A 17274-nucleotide genomic window follows, 5' to 3' on the forward strand; every position below is an offset into this window, starting at 1 on the left:
ATATTTGCTTTTATTTAGATTGTGCTCCATGGTGCTTTAGAGGCACGGGAGGGGTGTCATTAGCGGGCTAGGGGCGTATTGTCATTTCATTATCACATGACCACTGTTGGTCCAGAAAAATTGATGTAATTCAGAAAGGCACTAGAACTGAGGGTGCCGGAAAATTGGTGTTCATCCAGTACTCACATTCTAGTGTATTTGAAAACAATTATTGGTCTTTCTGAAAAAATCTTAATTTTATGCTCACATCATCTGATTCAAATCAAGTATACTGGTTGAAATATTAAATGTGCAAAAATCACCAAGTCTCAATTTATAAGGCTTTTTTGTAAATAAAAGGTTATAAACTCAATTCCAGGAAATAAAAAATTAACACATTATTTAATGAATATGTGAGAAAATAGCAATAAAATGTGAAGAAACAAAGGTCAATAATACCAATACTTCTTTGATATGTTAATATAATTAAAAATAACTTCCTCATGCATTGTTGTGGTGATGAAAATAGTAATCTTACAAACTATAAGTGAATTTCTTGAATCCAATTTTAGTACAAATCCTTTCTTAAAAGAAAATTATCGTAAATGCAGTGAGCTTACACAAAGTCTTAACATTACTGTTGATTTCAATTAATGTAAACTAAAATGAAACAAAGAGTGAAAAACATCAAAAGCATTAAGAACATCGTCTACTTACTGAGATTTTTCCAGCCAGGTTGCACATCGGGAGTGATACTTTCCAGTTCTTTCCTGAATTCATCCCTGGCCATAGCCACCAGCTCACTGTACTGAACAACTATTTTGGCCTCTGATTGAGCCGCCACAACCTGAGTAAAATAGTATTTCAAAAAGGATACATCAGATTAGGTATGCTCAGACTAGAGCAATCCAACTGGGAAACAAAGCTGCTGCAGATAGCAGCAACATACAAAATAAATACAATGTTAGAACTGAAAAATAATTCACTCCTGGGATTCAGATTTATTAAAGCCTGGATATTTAATGTCAAAAAACAAACTGAGCACATCAGCTAACATTTGTGAGAAGAAAAATAGAGTCCATGTTTCAGGTGTATAACATTTCATCAAATATGTTGTGTTAGAAAAGCAAGTTTTAAAGTTCTGAGACATAGAATGAAAATGTTGCCCCCGAGCTCCCTTATGTCTCCCCTCTCATCTTAAGGCTATACCTTCTAGTTTTAGAATCCTCTCCCCCTGGGAAAAACACTGTGAGCATTCACTTTATAATAATAATATATTTTATTGTCATTGCACATAGGTGCAACGAGATTTGGTGTGTAGCTTCCATCCGATGTCTTAACTTAAACAACTAATAACATTTAGATACCCTGAGAAACATGATTTATAAAAAAGGACAGTGAAACAGTAAAACAGTTTAAAGTGCAAATATGTCTGTGCCGGATCATGAGGGGCATGTCCATGCCCCTCATGATCTTATACACCTCAATAATGTCACCCCTTCGCCTCCTATGCTCCGAAGGAAACCATTACAACCTCTTCCCACAACTCAAGCCCACAAGCCCAGGTAACATTGTGATGAATCTGCTCTGCACCCTTTCCAACTTAATGACATCCTTCCTATAGCTGGGCCATCAGCGGCGACTGCGGCGGTTTGTGGTCCCGACCACGGGGGAAAATGGAGGAGGACTGACTGAACTTTGTGCCGTCCACCACGGTGATGAGTGCTGTGATGGATGTTTGTGTTCAATTTTTATTGTGTATTGTGTGTTCTTTTTTATTGTACCGCTGCTGGCAAGTTCATTTCACTGCACTTTTGTTGTGTATGTGACGAATAAATCTGACTATTGACCATCAAAGCTATACACAGTACTCAAAGTATGGTCTCAACAATGACATGTACAGCTGCATCATGATTACCCAACATTTGTCCTTAGACCCATTCCCAATTAAGATAAGCATGCACGACGCCTTCTTCACCATGCTGTCCACCTGACTTGCCACTTTTCAGGAACCATGCACCTGTATTCCCAGTTTTCTCTTCTCTGCAGCACCCTCCAGGGCCTTTCCATTTACTGTGCGAGTTCTGCCCTGGTTTGACAAACCAAAGTGCAACACCTCAACTTGTCAGTTAAGTTCCATTTGCCATTTCCAGGCCCACAATCCCAACTGATCGAAGTCTTGTTGTAAATGAAGATAACCTTCCCTATACCACCGATATTGGCGTTATCTACAAATTTACTAACAATGTTAACTACACAGTCATCCAAATCATTCATGCACATAAATAGCAGTGGACCCAGCACCAACCCTGTGGCACACACTGGCCACAGGCCTCCAATCAGAAAAACAATCCTCCACATCTATCCTTTGACTCCTTCCTACAAGCCAATTTTGAATCCAATTGCTAGCTCACTTTGGATTCCATGCAATCTCGCCTTTAAATCAAGCCTACCATACAAGATCTTGTCAAAGGCCTTGATGAAAGCCATATAAACAACATCCACTGCCCTGCCCTCATCAATCCTCTTGATGACCACTTCAAAAAACTCCATCAAGACTTGTTAAAACACGATTTCTCATACATGAAGCAATATGGAGTATACCTAACAGTACATGCTTATCCAAATGTTGGTAGTTCCTATTCCAAAGGATTCCGTCTAATAACTTTCTCACCACTGATGTCAGGCTCACCAGCCTGTAGTCCCTTGACCCTGTCCTTGCTGCCCTTCTTAAATAACAATACATTAGCCGCCCTTGCAGTTTTTCTGAAATTCACCTGTGGCTAAAGATCATCCAAATATCAAGGACCTCTGCCATTTCCTACCTAGTTTCCCAGAAGGTCCAAGCTCAGGGTTGGACAGGCTCTGCGGAGTTAATCCACCTTAAAGCGTTTTAAAACTACCAATATCTCCTCTTTGGAAACTTGTATATGATCAAATACATCACAACGTCTATGCCTCAATTCCTTAGCTTCCATGATCTCCTCAGTAAAAACAGATGAGAGTATTAATTTAATATCTCCCCTTCCTGTTGTGGTTCTACACAGACGACCATGCTAATGAGGGGATTTATTCCTTCCCCACTCTTTTAATAATACACAAAAACCTAATATAGAGCGAGAAAAGACTTTGCCTTCCATCACAGTGGGTTCACTGTGATGGATGTTTGTGTGAATTAAATTGTGTGTATGTCTGTAGGAAATTGTCTTTGTTTGTATGGCTGTGGAAACGGAATTTCGTTTGAGCCACTGAGGCTCAAATGACAATAAATTGCATTGTATTGTATTGTATATAGCTTTTAGACTTTAAAGATACAGCACGGAAACAGCCCTTCAACCCATCAAGTCGGCACTGACCATCAATCACCCGTACACTAACACTATCCTACACACTAAGGACAATTTATAATTTTCTACCAAAGCCAATTAACCTACAAACGTGTACGCCTTTGAGTGTGGGAGGAATCCGGAACACCCGGAGCAAACCCACGCGGTCACAGGGAGAATGCAGAAACTCCGTACAGACAGCACCCGTAGTCAGGATTGAAATCGGGCCTCTGGCGCTGTAAGGTAATACGAATATCACTGTACCTTAATTGGTACATGTGACAATAAAAGACCTTTGAAACCCTTTGAACCTAAGGCAGTAACTCCACTGTTGTGCTACTGTGCTGCAGAATCACTTGGTATTTTCCTTTACTTGCATTTCAGCTCCATTTCATGTCCTCTTTTTGCCCTCCCAATTGCTATGATAAGCCAGATGGGATTTCAGAAGGCATCAAGAACATAGGGCAGAGAAAATAGTCCGGGAGGCAGAAATGAGTACTGTGGATCAAGAACAGCTTGAAACAATGGGCCTATTGGCACAGTTTCTATATCTTAGCTTAGCTGAAATATGTACAGAAACAGAACAATAAAGTTCTTACTTACAGCAGCATAACAGGTTTGTAAACACAGAAAGAATAAGAGAAAAATAGGCTGGCAACACAGCAAAATATTTAACTAAAACACAAACCGTTCACAAGAAATGCCAAATCATTCAAAATCTTCACATTACAAATGGCTCACAGGGATGGCGTTAATCAATATTAGGCAGTATTTTATTTTGGTGAAATCACACTCATAACTTTCTCCGGCTCAGATCAAGGCGTTTTCTCATGTGGACGCCTCTCAAACAGCCCACTACACGCAAGCAGAGTGAGAAACGGCCACACTCAGCTCCCATTCTTCAGCTGAGGTCCGTACCCCTGCGCCAATCATCATTGCCAGCAGAGTCTGTTACTCGGGCTATTATACCCATGACATCAAGAGCCAAGAGTGTTTAATTGTCATGTGTACCAAAATAATTTATTTCAAAGGACTATTTAACTGGAATAGTACAAAATTCTTAGGAGAATGAACAAGAAGTCCCAAAGAACGCAAAGCATTAATAACAATTCAGTATCACTCCTAAATTCAATACAGATCTAGTCATATTTTATCAAATGAGACCGAGGTGTCATCGGAATTGTGTATGAGAACAGAAGGGAAGAGAATCTAGACAGGTCCTTCACCCCTATCTTCCCAACCAACAATAAGATCAGTCTTATTTTCTAAAGTCAGGCAACCGAGACATTGAAATTGTGTCTTGCCACAGGTTGCTGCATCTGATAAATGATTAAAAAGGAAAGAGGAAAAGAGTTTTACAAAAATAGAAACTGCTGATTACCTTCTTTACTACATCATCCAGATCCATTATCATGTGGTTCAGATTTTCTTCAGCAGCCAGAAGTTGTGGTCTAACAGAACTGATCTGAGTATGCTTAGCTTCTTCAATTGTATTCCGAAGATTATCCAACTCTTCTCTGAAAAAATGTTTAGAAATTTGATTAGTCTTTGATTTGATTAATACTTAAGCACTAGTATTTACCAGGATGTTGCCAGGACTAGAGGGTGTGAGCTATAGGGCGAGGTTAAGTAGGATGGGTCTCTATTCCATGGAGCGTAGGAGGATGAGGGGAGATCTTATAGAGGTGTATAAAATTATGAGAGGAATAGATCGGGTAGATGCACAGAGTCTCTTGCCCAAAGTAGGGGAATCGTGGACCAGAGGAAATTGGTTCAAGGTGAAGGGGAAATGATTTAATAGGAATCCGGGGGGTAACATTTTCACACAGAGGGTGGTGGGTGTATGGAACAAGCTGCCAGAGGAGGTAGTTGAGGCTGGGACTATCACAACATTTAAGAAACAGTTTGACAGGGACATAATTAGAACAGATTTGGAGGGTTATGGACCAAGCGCAGGCAAGTGGGACTAAGGTAGCTGGGATATTGTTGGCCGGTGTGGGCGAGTTGGGTGGAAGGGCCTGTTTCCACACTGTATCACTATGACTATTTTAACAATTTGTGAATTTGCATTTACCAAGGGAGGTGACTTTTCTTACTCATAATCAAAAACCCTTTAATTGCACAAACCAATTGGTACAGTTCACATTTCAGCAGATGGGGTTTGCAAAAGTGACATTTCACTGTATTAAACTTAGAACGGTGCTAACAATGGTCCATGCTATAAGTTCTTATGAACCTATGAACCCCACGAGGTACATAACTAAGACAATATATCTCCAGGAAATACCTGTCATCTATTGTGACCTTCAAAAACAATGTGATACTGATATTGCTATTGGTTTATTTTTGTCACATATACCAAGTTACAGTGAAATCTTTGTTTCATGTCCTATCCAGGTAAATCATAGTGTACACGAGTACAATCACACCATCCACGTAATACCATACACGACAAGTACAATCAAACCATATATAGTCATACAGTACAGAAATAAGCCTTTCAGCCCAACTTGTCCATGTCGAGCAAGATACCCCATCTAAGTTAATCCCATGTGCCTGCGTTTGGCCTAAATCCCTCTATACCTTTCCTCCCCATGTGTTTGTCCGTGTTTTTTAAATGTTGTTAATGTATCTGCCTCAACTATTGAAACTGTCCCCTCTCACCTTAAACCTGTCCTCTAGTTCTTGATTCACCTGGGAAGACTTTGTGCATTCATACTATCTATTCCTTTCATGATTTTATGTACCTCTGTAAGATCACCTATCAGCCTGCTGTACTATAAGGAATAAAATCCTAACCCACCCAACCTCTCCCTGTAGCTCAGGCCCTCAAGTCCTGGCAACATCCTCATTGACCTTCTCTGCACCCCTCTTTCCAGCTTAATGCACCTTTCCTCTATCAGGGTGACCAAAACACAATACTCCAAGTATGGTATCACCAACATCTTGTATATTGGTAATATAAAATCCCACTTCCATTCTTTAATTACGAGACTGATGAAGAGGCAAAAACCTTCTTCACCACCCCATCTACCTGAGATGTCTCTTTCTGGGAATAATATAAACTTCATAAACAGCAATAAAATCTTCCCTTAACCTGCATTTGATATAAAGATTGCAAGGATGAATTCCAGAAATTGTTCATCCCTGTCTGGCGGAAAAATAAAATGGGGAAGTCGGCTCAACCGTGGCTAACGAGGGAAATCAAGGATAGTGTTAAATCCCAGAGGCATATAAATTGGCCTGAGAACGCAGCAAACCGGAAGACTGGGAGAAATTTAGAACTCAGCAAAGGGGTTAATTAAAAGGGGGGGGGGGGGGGGGAGAACCCGAAAGAAAGCTTGCGGTGAATATAAAAACTGATTGTAAAAGCTTTTTTAGATATGTAAAAAGGAAAAGATCAATGCAATTTTGGTCTCCTAATTTGAGGAAGGTCATTATTAATTTCTTCTTAAACATTTCTTCTTAAATCCTTCTTAGACATTTCGTCTACTCCATAGTGAAATCTCCTCAAGGTATGCCTACTTTGAAGAAGTTCTCCTCCTCTCTCCAAAGACAGTTTAACAACCTCCTCTCTCACTGCCCCCCCTCTGTGATTCCCCCTTCCCTCCAACTCTACGGCCACATCCTAACCCAGACCCGTTACCACAGCCACGTTTGCTTTCGCAAGACATGCCCGCACCTCCATCTTGTACATCATGGTTTCCAGCTCCAGTTCCCTGCCTCCCAGTTCGGACCCAACCCGGACTATAGATACCGACTGATGGGGAATGGAGGTGTAGTCCCTGCTTTCTCCTCCCCGTCCCAGCTCTCCCTCAGCGCACTGCCTCCGCCTCTTCCTTTCTTCTTCCCAGCCCCCCACCCTCACATCAGTCTGAAGAAAGGTCTCGACCTGAAACGTTGCCTATTTCCTTCGGTCCATATATGCTGCAGCACCCGCTGAGTTTCTCCAGCATTTTTGTCTACCTATTAATTTGAGGAAGGTCATTATTGAGGAAGAGACAACCTTGATTGGACTCATCCAGGATGGGGAGGAATCTGCCTAGACAAGAAGAGACACAGCTGGCGTCCTGGTGCCACAACCTGGAGCTCAATGCACTTAAGACAGTGGAATTGATAGTAGACTTTAGGAGAGCTCCCCCTCCCCACACCCCACACCATCAACAATACCACAGTCATCTGTGGAGTATTTTAAGTTCCTGGGAACAATCATCTCCAAGGACCTTAAATGGGGGGCTACCATCGACTCCACAGTCAAAAAGGCACAGAGGATGTACTTCCTGCGGCAGCTGAGGAAGCACAATCTGCCACAGGCAATGATGGTCCAATTCTATACGGCCATCGTAGAGTCTGTCCTCACCTGGTCTGGTTTGGCTCAGCCACCAAGCACGATATCCGGAGGCTGCAGCGAATCATCCGATCAGCTGAGAAGGTTATTGGCTGCAACCTTCCCTCCATTGACGAACTGTACACTGCAAGGGCCAGGAAGCGAGCGGGTAAGATCATCTTTGACCCCTCTCACCCTGGCCACAAACTCTTTGAATCACTTTCTTCTGGAAGGCGACCCCGGACTGTCAAAGCTGCCACAGCCAGACATAAAAACAGCTTTTTCCACGAGCAGTAGTCTCCTTTTACTCTGGTATTTTATTTAATTCACATGTTTAATCAATAATGTTTTATTATTAATGTTTAATGTTTTATGTGTCATTCCTAACTGTCACTGTATGTCATGTGCGGGCGGAGCACCAAGGCAAATTCCTTTTGTGTGAATACTTGGCCAATAAACTTATTCATTCATCCATTGTTATTGAGAGAGTACAGAGTATGGCGGGACGGACATATGATGAAAGAATGGGTCGACTGGGCTTGTATTCACTGGAATTTAGAATGATGAGAGGGGATCTCATAGAAACATATACAATTCTTAAAGGATTGGACAGGCTAGATGCAGGAAAAAAAGTTCCCGATGTTGGGGTAGTCCAGAACCATGGGGCACAGCTTAAGAATAAGGGGTAGGCCATTTCGGACTGAGATGAGGAAAAACGTTTTCACCCAGAGTTGTGAATCTGTGGAATTATCTGGAAGACAGTTCACTGGATATTTTCAAGAGTTAGATTTAGCTCTTACGGCTAAAAGAATCAAGGGATATGGGGAAAAAGCAGGACTGGGGTACTTATTTTAGATGATCAGCCATGATCATATTGAATGGTGGTGCTGGCTCGAAGGGCTGAATGGCCTACTCCTGTACCTATTTTTCTATGTTTCAATGCATTTCCTCAATTATCTGCCAATAGTACTAATTTCCTTCCCTGTTCACTGGTATTTAACTGCAGTGCATATTGTGGATGGTGCACAAGATGACCATGGGTGTAAAACAATCAATATTTGTCATGTTGGACGTGGAGTCAATCAATTGAAAGGCCATGATTATGCCAATGAAGCCTGGAGTTAATTTATCCTTCTGCAACTCAAACTAAGCGGCAGTAAGCAGGTTATTTTTGACAAAGTGATGCCTCATAACAGCCTTAATGAAACTATTTGTGTTTGTGGATTGGGGATTGAATAGTCAGCTGGTAACTGTCCAGATTGGTTGCCTTTCATGGGTTATTTTCCACACCATCAGGTGGATGGAAACATTGTAGATTGACTGGTTAGGACTTACAGCTGGTTCCAGAGTGAAAATCGTCAGAATTACAGCCATGACATTGTCCAATTCTACAGGTCGGGTTTATTCATTGCTCTCAACTATTTCTTGACATTGTGTGGATTCAACCAAAGTGATTGAAGACTGGCCTATGTGATGCAGGGAAACAAAAAATGGATCATCTATAAACGGCACTCCTGGTCAAAGATGACCACAAATAGAAACAAGCCTCATCGTTATTATTCATTCATTGGTTTGAGCAACATTGAGGATGGGTATATTCCCAGTGCCACCCCACTTCCCATTCTTTGCAGCTTTTTCTTTGCATTCCCACTGCACCAGAAATAACCTTCAGCTAAAATGTCACAGAAAAGGAAGGAATATGTCTGAGGGAATTTCCAATGCAAAGTACCTGATCTCGGAATAAATCTTTAACCCGTGAACGTCAAGAACACACAAAACAGAAAACTTACTTGGCCTTCGTCAGAGCATCCGATGCTCGGTCCACAAACTTGCTGCGAGTACTTAGAGCATTGTCCAAAGCTCGCCACTGTTCTGACTTTCGGTCTGCAGAATGCTGGTAAGGAAGAATTAAATCTCTATAAAAATGAACATATCGTAAATCTGATGTCATAACAGAGAAATAGAAAGTTTATTAGGCTAAAAATAAATGAACGTTCCAATTTACAGTATTTTGCTGCATATGTCAATACTAACATTATCACAGCAGAGAACAAGATAGGAATCAGGGAGATAGTGTTCTCAGCAACCATATCCCAAAGGCTGTTTTTCCTGTGCAGTACCAAGGTAAAATGACTTATCCTTGGGACTGAAGATGAACTTGGAAGGTGACCCAGATCCACATAGGAACCAAGGTTCTACCAAAAGACTCTTAAGCAACTGGACAAACTAAAAACTGAATCTTGCGGATAGTAAACTACCAGTTCTGGAATAGGTGGTTCAAAAAGTGGCTTGAGCGGGAGCCTTTAAACGAATTTGCTAACAATTTAATGATTTTGTCTCCTTCAGGTTTTACCTCAGATTCGTCCATGGCTTCCTTCAACCTCCTAGAATGAGAGGTAATGGCTTCAATTGCTGAATCCTGAGCTTCAATTGCCTGGAGTGTTACTTGGGCACTCCTGCCAAGAGCATCCTCCAAAGTTGATGCTATTGCTGATTAGAAAGAATGAATATTTTGGTGAATATTAAATCGGCATTACAATTCCATTTGCTTTTAAACAAATTAAGAAACCACTCTGGTCTCTAGAATATCATCAATATTGGATATTCAGTGAAGCAGAATGGTCAAAATCAAAACTTATCAATTGGCAATTTGCCAAATGAGCTGTATGTGAAATATTTAGATTATGATGCATCACATTTGAAACATGACCTGTCCACATTGACTTTCATAGATGCTTTGCCAGAATAAAATCAGGAATATAAATTGAAAGAGAACCCCAACATCCCAAGGTGAAAACAGCTAGTTCGCAAAGGCTTAAAAATATCAATAGTGCATTTATTTCAACAAATCATAATGGAAGAATACAATTTTATTTCAAACTTCATTCTTATCCTAAATGAACAGTAGAGATACAAGAATTTGACAGTCTACCCTTCATGCAAAGCTGAAATAAAATGAAATGAACAAAATTGCAGTCTGTGGTAAAAAATTTGAAAATGTTGGCATTAAACTAAATTCTGCCATCATGGCCTTGAGTGACATAAAAACCTGGTACAATTTCAAGGTTCAACCAACAAATTTATTTTGGTGTCCTGTCCAACGTCTCAATCACTATGGGGTTACAAGAAGAATGCAGAAGCTGGAGTATGGAGTAGCAAACAATCTGCTGGGTCAAGCAACATCTGTGAATGGAAAAGAATGATCACGCTTTCTGGTCAAAACCCTGTATCAGGACCGAGAGTGGAGAGGGGAGATGACCAGTACAAGGAGGAGAGGGGGAACAGTGAAACAGAGCAGGAAGATATAGGTAGACAAATGAGAGGCAGGCATTTGGAGCCAGGTAGGAAAGTGGGAGGCAGAGGTAGGTGAATGATGGATGGAGACAGACAGCAGAGGAATTTTTTTGGGGGAAAAAATGAAAATAGGTCAGATGAAGCCAGGAGAGGATGAAGATGGATAGCTTAGAGAGGGTGATATGCAGGAACACAAAGGTCAATGCTGGAATCTGCTAAGTAAGGAACGTGAATATATGAACTATTAGCGGATAGTGAATAGGGACAGGGTCAAATATCAAGTAATATGACCAATGAAGGGATTATCTAGTCACAATGATCACTGTGGTACCACATGCACACAATTTGCCATATTTTCTACATTGTAATAGTAAAAGTACTTCAATAGCTTGAAAGACAATACTAAACAAGCTTTTCTTCATTTACAGTGCATTCAGAAAGTATTCAGACCACTTTTTCCACATTTTGTTACGTTACAGCCTTTTTTTTAAATGGATTTAACTCAATTATTTTAATCGTCAATCTACACACAATCCCCCAGAATGAAGAAGCGAAAACAGGCATTTATAAATGTATAAATGTTTGCATATTAATTAAAAAGAAATAACTGAAATATCAGTATTCAGACACTCAAAATTGAGCTTAGGTTCATCCTGTTTCCATTGATTATCCTTGAGATGTTTCTACAACTTGCTTGGAGTCCACCAGTGGTAAATTAAATTGATTGGACCGGATTTGGAAAGCCACACACCTGTCTATACAAGGTCCCACAGTTGACAGTGCATGTCAGAGCAAAAACCAAGCCATGAAGACAAAGGAATTGTCTGTAGACCTCTGAGACAGGATTGTGTTGAGACACAGATCTGGGGAAGGGTATAAAACAATTTGTGCAGCAGTGCAGGTCCCGAAGAGCACAGTGGCCTCCGTCCTTCTTAAATGGAAGAACTTTGGAACCACCAGGACTCTTCATAGAGCTGGCCGCCCGGCCGAACTGAGCAATTGGGGGAGAAGGGCCTTGGTCAGGGAGGTGACCAAGAACCCGATGGTCACTCTGACAGAGCTCCAGAGTTCCTCTGTGGAGATGGGAGAACCTTCCGGAAGGACAACTACATCTGCGGCACTCTATCAATCAGTCTTTATGGTAGAGTGGCCAGATGGAAGCCACTCCTCAGTAAAAGGCACATGACATCCCGTTTGGAGTTTGCCAAAAGGGTTGTTTTCCCTGGTGCTCTGGTTTGGAGGAAACCAGGCACCACTTATCACCTGGCCAATACCATACCTACGGTGAAGCATGGTGGTGGCAGCATCGTGCTGTGGGGATGTTTTTTAGCGGCAGGAACTGGGAGACTAGTCAGGATCGAGCGAAAGATGGACGGAGCAAAGTACAGAGAGATCCTTGATGAAAACCTGCCCCAGAGGGTTCTAGACCTGACTGGGGCGGAGGTTCACCTTCCAACAGGACTACGACCCTAAGCACACAGCCAAGACAACGCAGGAGTGGCTTCGTGACAAGTCTGTGAATGTCCTTGAGTTGCCCAGCCAGAGCCCGGACTTGAACCCAATCGAACATTTCTGGAGGGACCTGAAAATAGCTGTGCATCAACACTCCCCATCCAACCTGACAGAGCTTGAGAGGATCTGCAGAGAAGAATGGGAGAAACTACACAATTACAGATGTGCCAAGCTTGTGGCGTCATACCCAAGAAGACTTGAGGCGGTAATCGCTTCCAAAGGTGCCTCAACAAAGTACTGAGTAAAGGGTCTGAATACTTATGTAAATGTGATATTTCAATTATTTCTTTTTAATTACTTTACAAAAATTTCTAAACACCTGTTTTTGTTTTTTTATTATGGGGTATTGTGTGTAGATTGATGATAAAAAAATAATTAAATCAATTTTAGAATAAAGCTGTAACGTAACAAAATGTGGAAAAGTGTAGGGGTCAGAATACTTTCTGAATGCACTGTACATGAAAGAGTAAGAGATCATAAAACCCTAGTGTGGCAAGTACTGCCATGGTTGGGTGAAGATTAAAAGCAATACTTTGCCACAAAAAAAAAACAATACTGGCAGAATACCGTCACACTAAGGATGATAGTCAACACAAAATAAATTAGCTCGAAAAAATAAATTTGAAAATGTTTTTATTTACCTACAACTTTAGCATGCTCCTCCAAATCTTTCTGAATTAGATGTTTTGCCACCTCATCAGGCGAACGTTCTTCTATGCGTTGTCCCTTTGGGCCGTCATTTTTACAACCACAGCTTTTATCTTTGCAGAAGGAATATTTATTTTTAATGACCGGAAGCCCACAAAATAAACCAACATAAATTAGCTGAACCAAACTGCTCAAAATACCATCCAAAAGAGATTTCTCTCCAGCTACATATCTTTTGTGTTGTCGTTTTTTTTTTAACTCTCGACTCTTGATTCCCTACATTTTACAATCAATTTTTCATTAAATCAGCTATGCTGTAAGATTTTTCTTGAATCCAAAATACTCAATTATGTTTTATCAAAATCATCTCCAACTAAAGTTTTTAGCACTAATGTATTTTTCACAGAAAAAAAGATCAGTAAATATAGCTGCTTTGAAAATTATATGTTCAGTATTATTCACTGAAGGTCAGTCTCAGCAACCACCTGCTGAGACAGCAAGAGGTCAGGAGAGAATTATTCAAGCTTCATAGTTGAGGAAGATAAAGGCACAGCATCAGTTATGCTCTGATGAGAATTGAGAATGCGCCAGATATCTTAGCACTGAACAGAAATGGCAATACATATATACATACCTTCTGAGGAATTGAACTCAGAATACTCAATGCACAGTACATTAGGTTACTGGCTATCGGTTTAGTTTTGAATGAAAAATGTAACACCCCAGTGATCTAATGAAACGTGCAATATTAGATGGTAGTAATGCTCTCTAATTGAGCAAAACGTTATCTCTGGTAAACCCATGGGTAACTTTATTTTTTCAATAAAATCCACTTTACCTACCATTTGTGTGTTTCATTTTATGCTCACTCGTAATTTCTGAACTCTCCTCGTAAACATCGAGTTCAACTTGGACCACGGGAGCAGGTATGGAAGGGGCATCACCAACAGCAGAAATAATTGCAGCGGCATCTGTCGACGCATCTGAAAACAGTTTGGGTTTGTGGTGAACAAGAGAATTATATTCTTTAAAAGTCATGCTTCAAGAGATATACAGTCAAGATCTCACTTCATACTCCTACATTCACTGATTTACGAATGTCATAGAAACATGTTCTATGGCCCAACTTGTCCGTGCCGACCAAGGTGCCCCATCGAAGCTAGTCTCACTAGCCCATATTTAATCCATATTCCTCTAAACCTTTCTTACTGTATGTACCTGCCCAAATATCTATTTGTGTTTCCAGTAGTAGGAAAGTCTAGGACCAGAACCAATAGACTCAGAATAAAAGGACGTACCTTTAGAAAGGAGATGAGGAGGAATTTCTTTAGTCTTAGATGTTGGAGAATCTGTGGAATCCATTGCTATAGCCTGCTTTGGAGGCTAAATCATTTGGTATATTTAAGGCATTGATTGACAGATTCTTGATTAGTAAGGTTGTATGGGATTATGGGGAGAAAACAGGAGAATGGGGTTGAGAGGGAAAGATAGAACAGCCATGATTGAATGGCGGAGTAGGCGTTGGGTCAAATGGCCTAATCCTGCTCCTATAATCTTTGAATTTATGAAAATGTTAAGTCATTGTACCCGTCTCAACTACTTCCTCTGGCAGTTGACCACAGGTTCCGATTACATCTTTCCCCTCTTACCTTATGCCCACTCTTTTTAATTACCAACTACCATCGCAGCTGAATCAGCTGATACAGAAACAGGAGGAAATCACAATGGAGTTACACAATGTAGAGTGGACGGATATCAGTGTTGATGTGATGCCAATTTCTGTACCAAATCCAATTATAATCATGTACTTTCCAAGCATAAATCAAATTGCTCATAGCTATTGGAATGTTATCTCAATGCACTCTTCCACTTGGCACTCAATCTAAGTGCCTTTCTTTGCCCACGTGACCTTTCCACATACATTGCACATCAACTTCGCTTTTTGATTAAAAAGCTATTTGAAATATTGTTCCTGCATTATTTCATACGAGTACTTTTTTTATTTACACTCAAATAATTAAATTTTCATCTGCCTCTTCTCCAAGCATTGGAGCATCGTCAATTTCACTTTAAAATTCCCACACTAACCTAAACTACAAAACATCTGATTTGGACCCAAAACGGTTATAAATTCCCTGACCCGAAACGTCGACTATTCATAGATTCATACAGCAAAAGACCCTTCCGCCCAACTCATCCAATGACTCATCGAGATAGTCCCATTTGCCCGCATATGGCACATGTCCTTCCAATCCTTTCCATGTACCCGTCCAAGGGTCTTTTAAATGTTATTCTATCTGCCACAACTACCTCCTCTGGCAGCTCATTTCATAAACCCACCACCCTCTTAGTAAATCCATGTCCTCCAGAGATGCTGTCTGACCTGCCAAGTTTATCAAGCACTGTGTTTTCATCATTTCTAGCATCTACAGTTCCATGTCTCTATAAATTTAAGCTGTCTAGACTTAAAATTACAATAGACAATAGGTGCAGGAGTAGGCCATTCAGCCCTTCGAGCCAGCACCGCCATTCAATGTGATCATGGCTGATCATCCCCAATCAGTACCCTGTTCCTGCCTTCTCCCCATATCCCCTGCCTCCGCTATCTTTAAGAGCCCTATCTAGCTCTCTCTTGAAAGCATCCAGAGAACCAGCCTCCACCGCCCTAAGAGGCAGAGAATTCCACAGACGCACAACTCTGTGAAAAAGTGTTTCCTCATCCCCATTCTAAATGGCTTACTCCTTATTCTTAAACTGTGGCCCCTGGTTCTGGACTCCTCCAATACGGGAACATGTTTCCTGCCTCTGGCGTGTCCAAACCCTTAATAATCTTATATGTTTCTATAAGATTCCCTCTCATCCTTCTAAACTCCAGAGTGTACAAGCCCAGCCACTCCATTCTCTCAGCATATGACAGACTGCAGTGCAGAAAAACATAAAATACCCTCAGCTCAGTTCCGCTGAAACTGGGCAGAAAATAAACAAAGTTAAATGTTCTGGTATCTTGACAACTGGCACTGAGATTGATGCGCTTGCTTAGAAAAGGATGAAAGCATGTTCGATGGGCTAGTAGAAGGAAAAGTAGAGATGCACAATTACTCATTCAGGAATTAACAAATGCTGGAAGACAAGACATAACAGGTTCCAGCATTTAAGAAATACAGATGTTTTAGATTGACTATTGGCATTAAAAAAAAAAAATCTGTTTAATACAGTTAACCCTTATTATAACAGATCATAGAGGGGGAAAATAGTATCCGTTATTGCCGACTGTCCGCTGTAACCAAGTAATGATTATCGTGTAATAGAATATCATTGCATAAGCAGTAGAAGCAAAGAACTGCAGATGCTGGTTGATACACAAAAGGACACAAAGTGCTGGAGTAACTCAGCAGGTCAGACAGCTTTGCTGGAGAACATGGATAGGTGATGTTTCGGGTCAAGATCCTTCTTCAGACTCTCGGTTTGGAACTGGGCCTGGAATCCTGGTGAGTTGAGGCAAGGATTGCTGGAGTCATTGGTCGCGGTTGGCGCGCGACCAAATTGCAGGTAAGGGCCGGTGATGGCGGCAGCGGCAGGCTGGAGGCAACGGAGGAAGCTGGGTGGGCCAGCGATGGCGGCAGTAGGTCTGGCCCGGAAGCAGCCATGGAGGCGGCGCGAGCTGGGGGTGGCATCGGTGGCACGGGCCGGGAATGGCGTCGGCAGCCCGGACTGGAAGGTGATGCGGGCCGGGAGTGGCGTTGGCAGCCCAGCATAGCTGTGAAGGTTGGTAGATGCAATCACTATAGCCGAAATCAGTTATAAAGAGGTCCATAATAACGAGGGTTTATTGTGTAGCCACTGTTCTTCATCATCAACCACTATCACAGCTGAATCAACTAACTGATACAGGACCAGAAGGAAACCATTATGGAGATACATAAGGTAGAAACAGGTAACTACAGATGGTGGTTTGAAGAAGGGTCCTGACCTGAAACATCATCCATCCATGTTCTCCAGGATGCTGCTGACCTGTTGAGTTACTCCATCACTTTGTGTCCTTTATTATGGAGTTACATAAAGTCAGGTGAACCCAGTTCTGTGTTGATCATAAACACTGGCATTGACGAGAGAGAAATACGGTTCAGCCCACCAAGTTTATATCGACCATCAATATTTATATATGACTCCGTCGCAAATCCCATTGTA

At 41.3% G+C, this 17274-nt stretch overlaps 1 protein-coding gene and 1 non-coding gene across 3 annotated transcripts in view; both read right to left on the minus strand.

The window, feature by feature from the left end:
- immt (inner membrane mitochondrial protein) overlaps nucleotides 1–17274 on the minus strand; it is a 43667-nt gene that overhangs the window by 13953 nt on the left and 12440 nt on the right. For both annotated transcript variants that reach the window (XM_033034938.1, XM_033034928.1), the window contains exons 5-10: nucleotides 13929–14069; nucleotides 13080–13199; nucleotides 9986–10122; nucleotides 9423–9526; nucleotides 4687–4822; nucleotides 697–826 (exon numbers count right to left, since the gene is read on the minus strand). In XM_033034938.1, the coding sequence (XP_032890829.1) occupies nucleotides 697–826; nucleotides 4687–4822; nucleotides 9423–9526; nucleotides 9986–10122; nucleotides 13080–13199; nucleotides 13929–14069 (768 nt within the window). The remainder of the gene's footprint in view (nucleotides 1–696; nucleotides 827–4686; nucleotides 4823–9422; nucleotides 9527–9985; nucleotides 10123–13079; nucleotides 13200–13928; nucleotides 14070–17274) is intronic.
- On the minus strand, nucleotides 4111–4247 carry LOC116983600. The gene has a single exon (XR_004414759.1). It is a non-coding gene; the product is annotated as a small nucleolar RNA SNORD94 (small nucleolar RNA).

This window comes from Amblyraja radiata, chromosome 1 (genome assembly GCF_010909765.2).
Source record: "Amblyraja radiata isolate CabotCenter1 chromosome 1, sAmbRad1.1.pri, whole genome shotgun sequence".
In the NCBI taxonomy this organism is placed as follows: Eukaryota; Metazoa; Chordata; class Chondrichthyes; order Rajiformes; family Rajidae; genus Amblyraja; species Amblyraja radiata.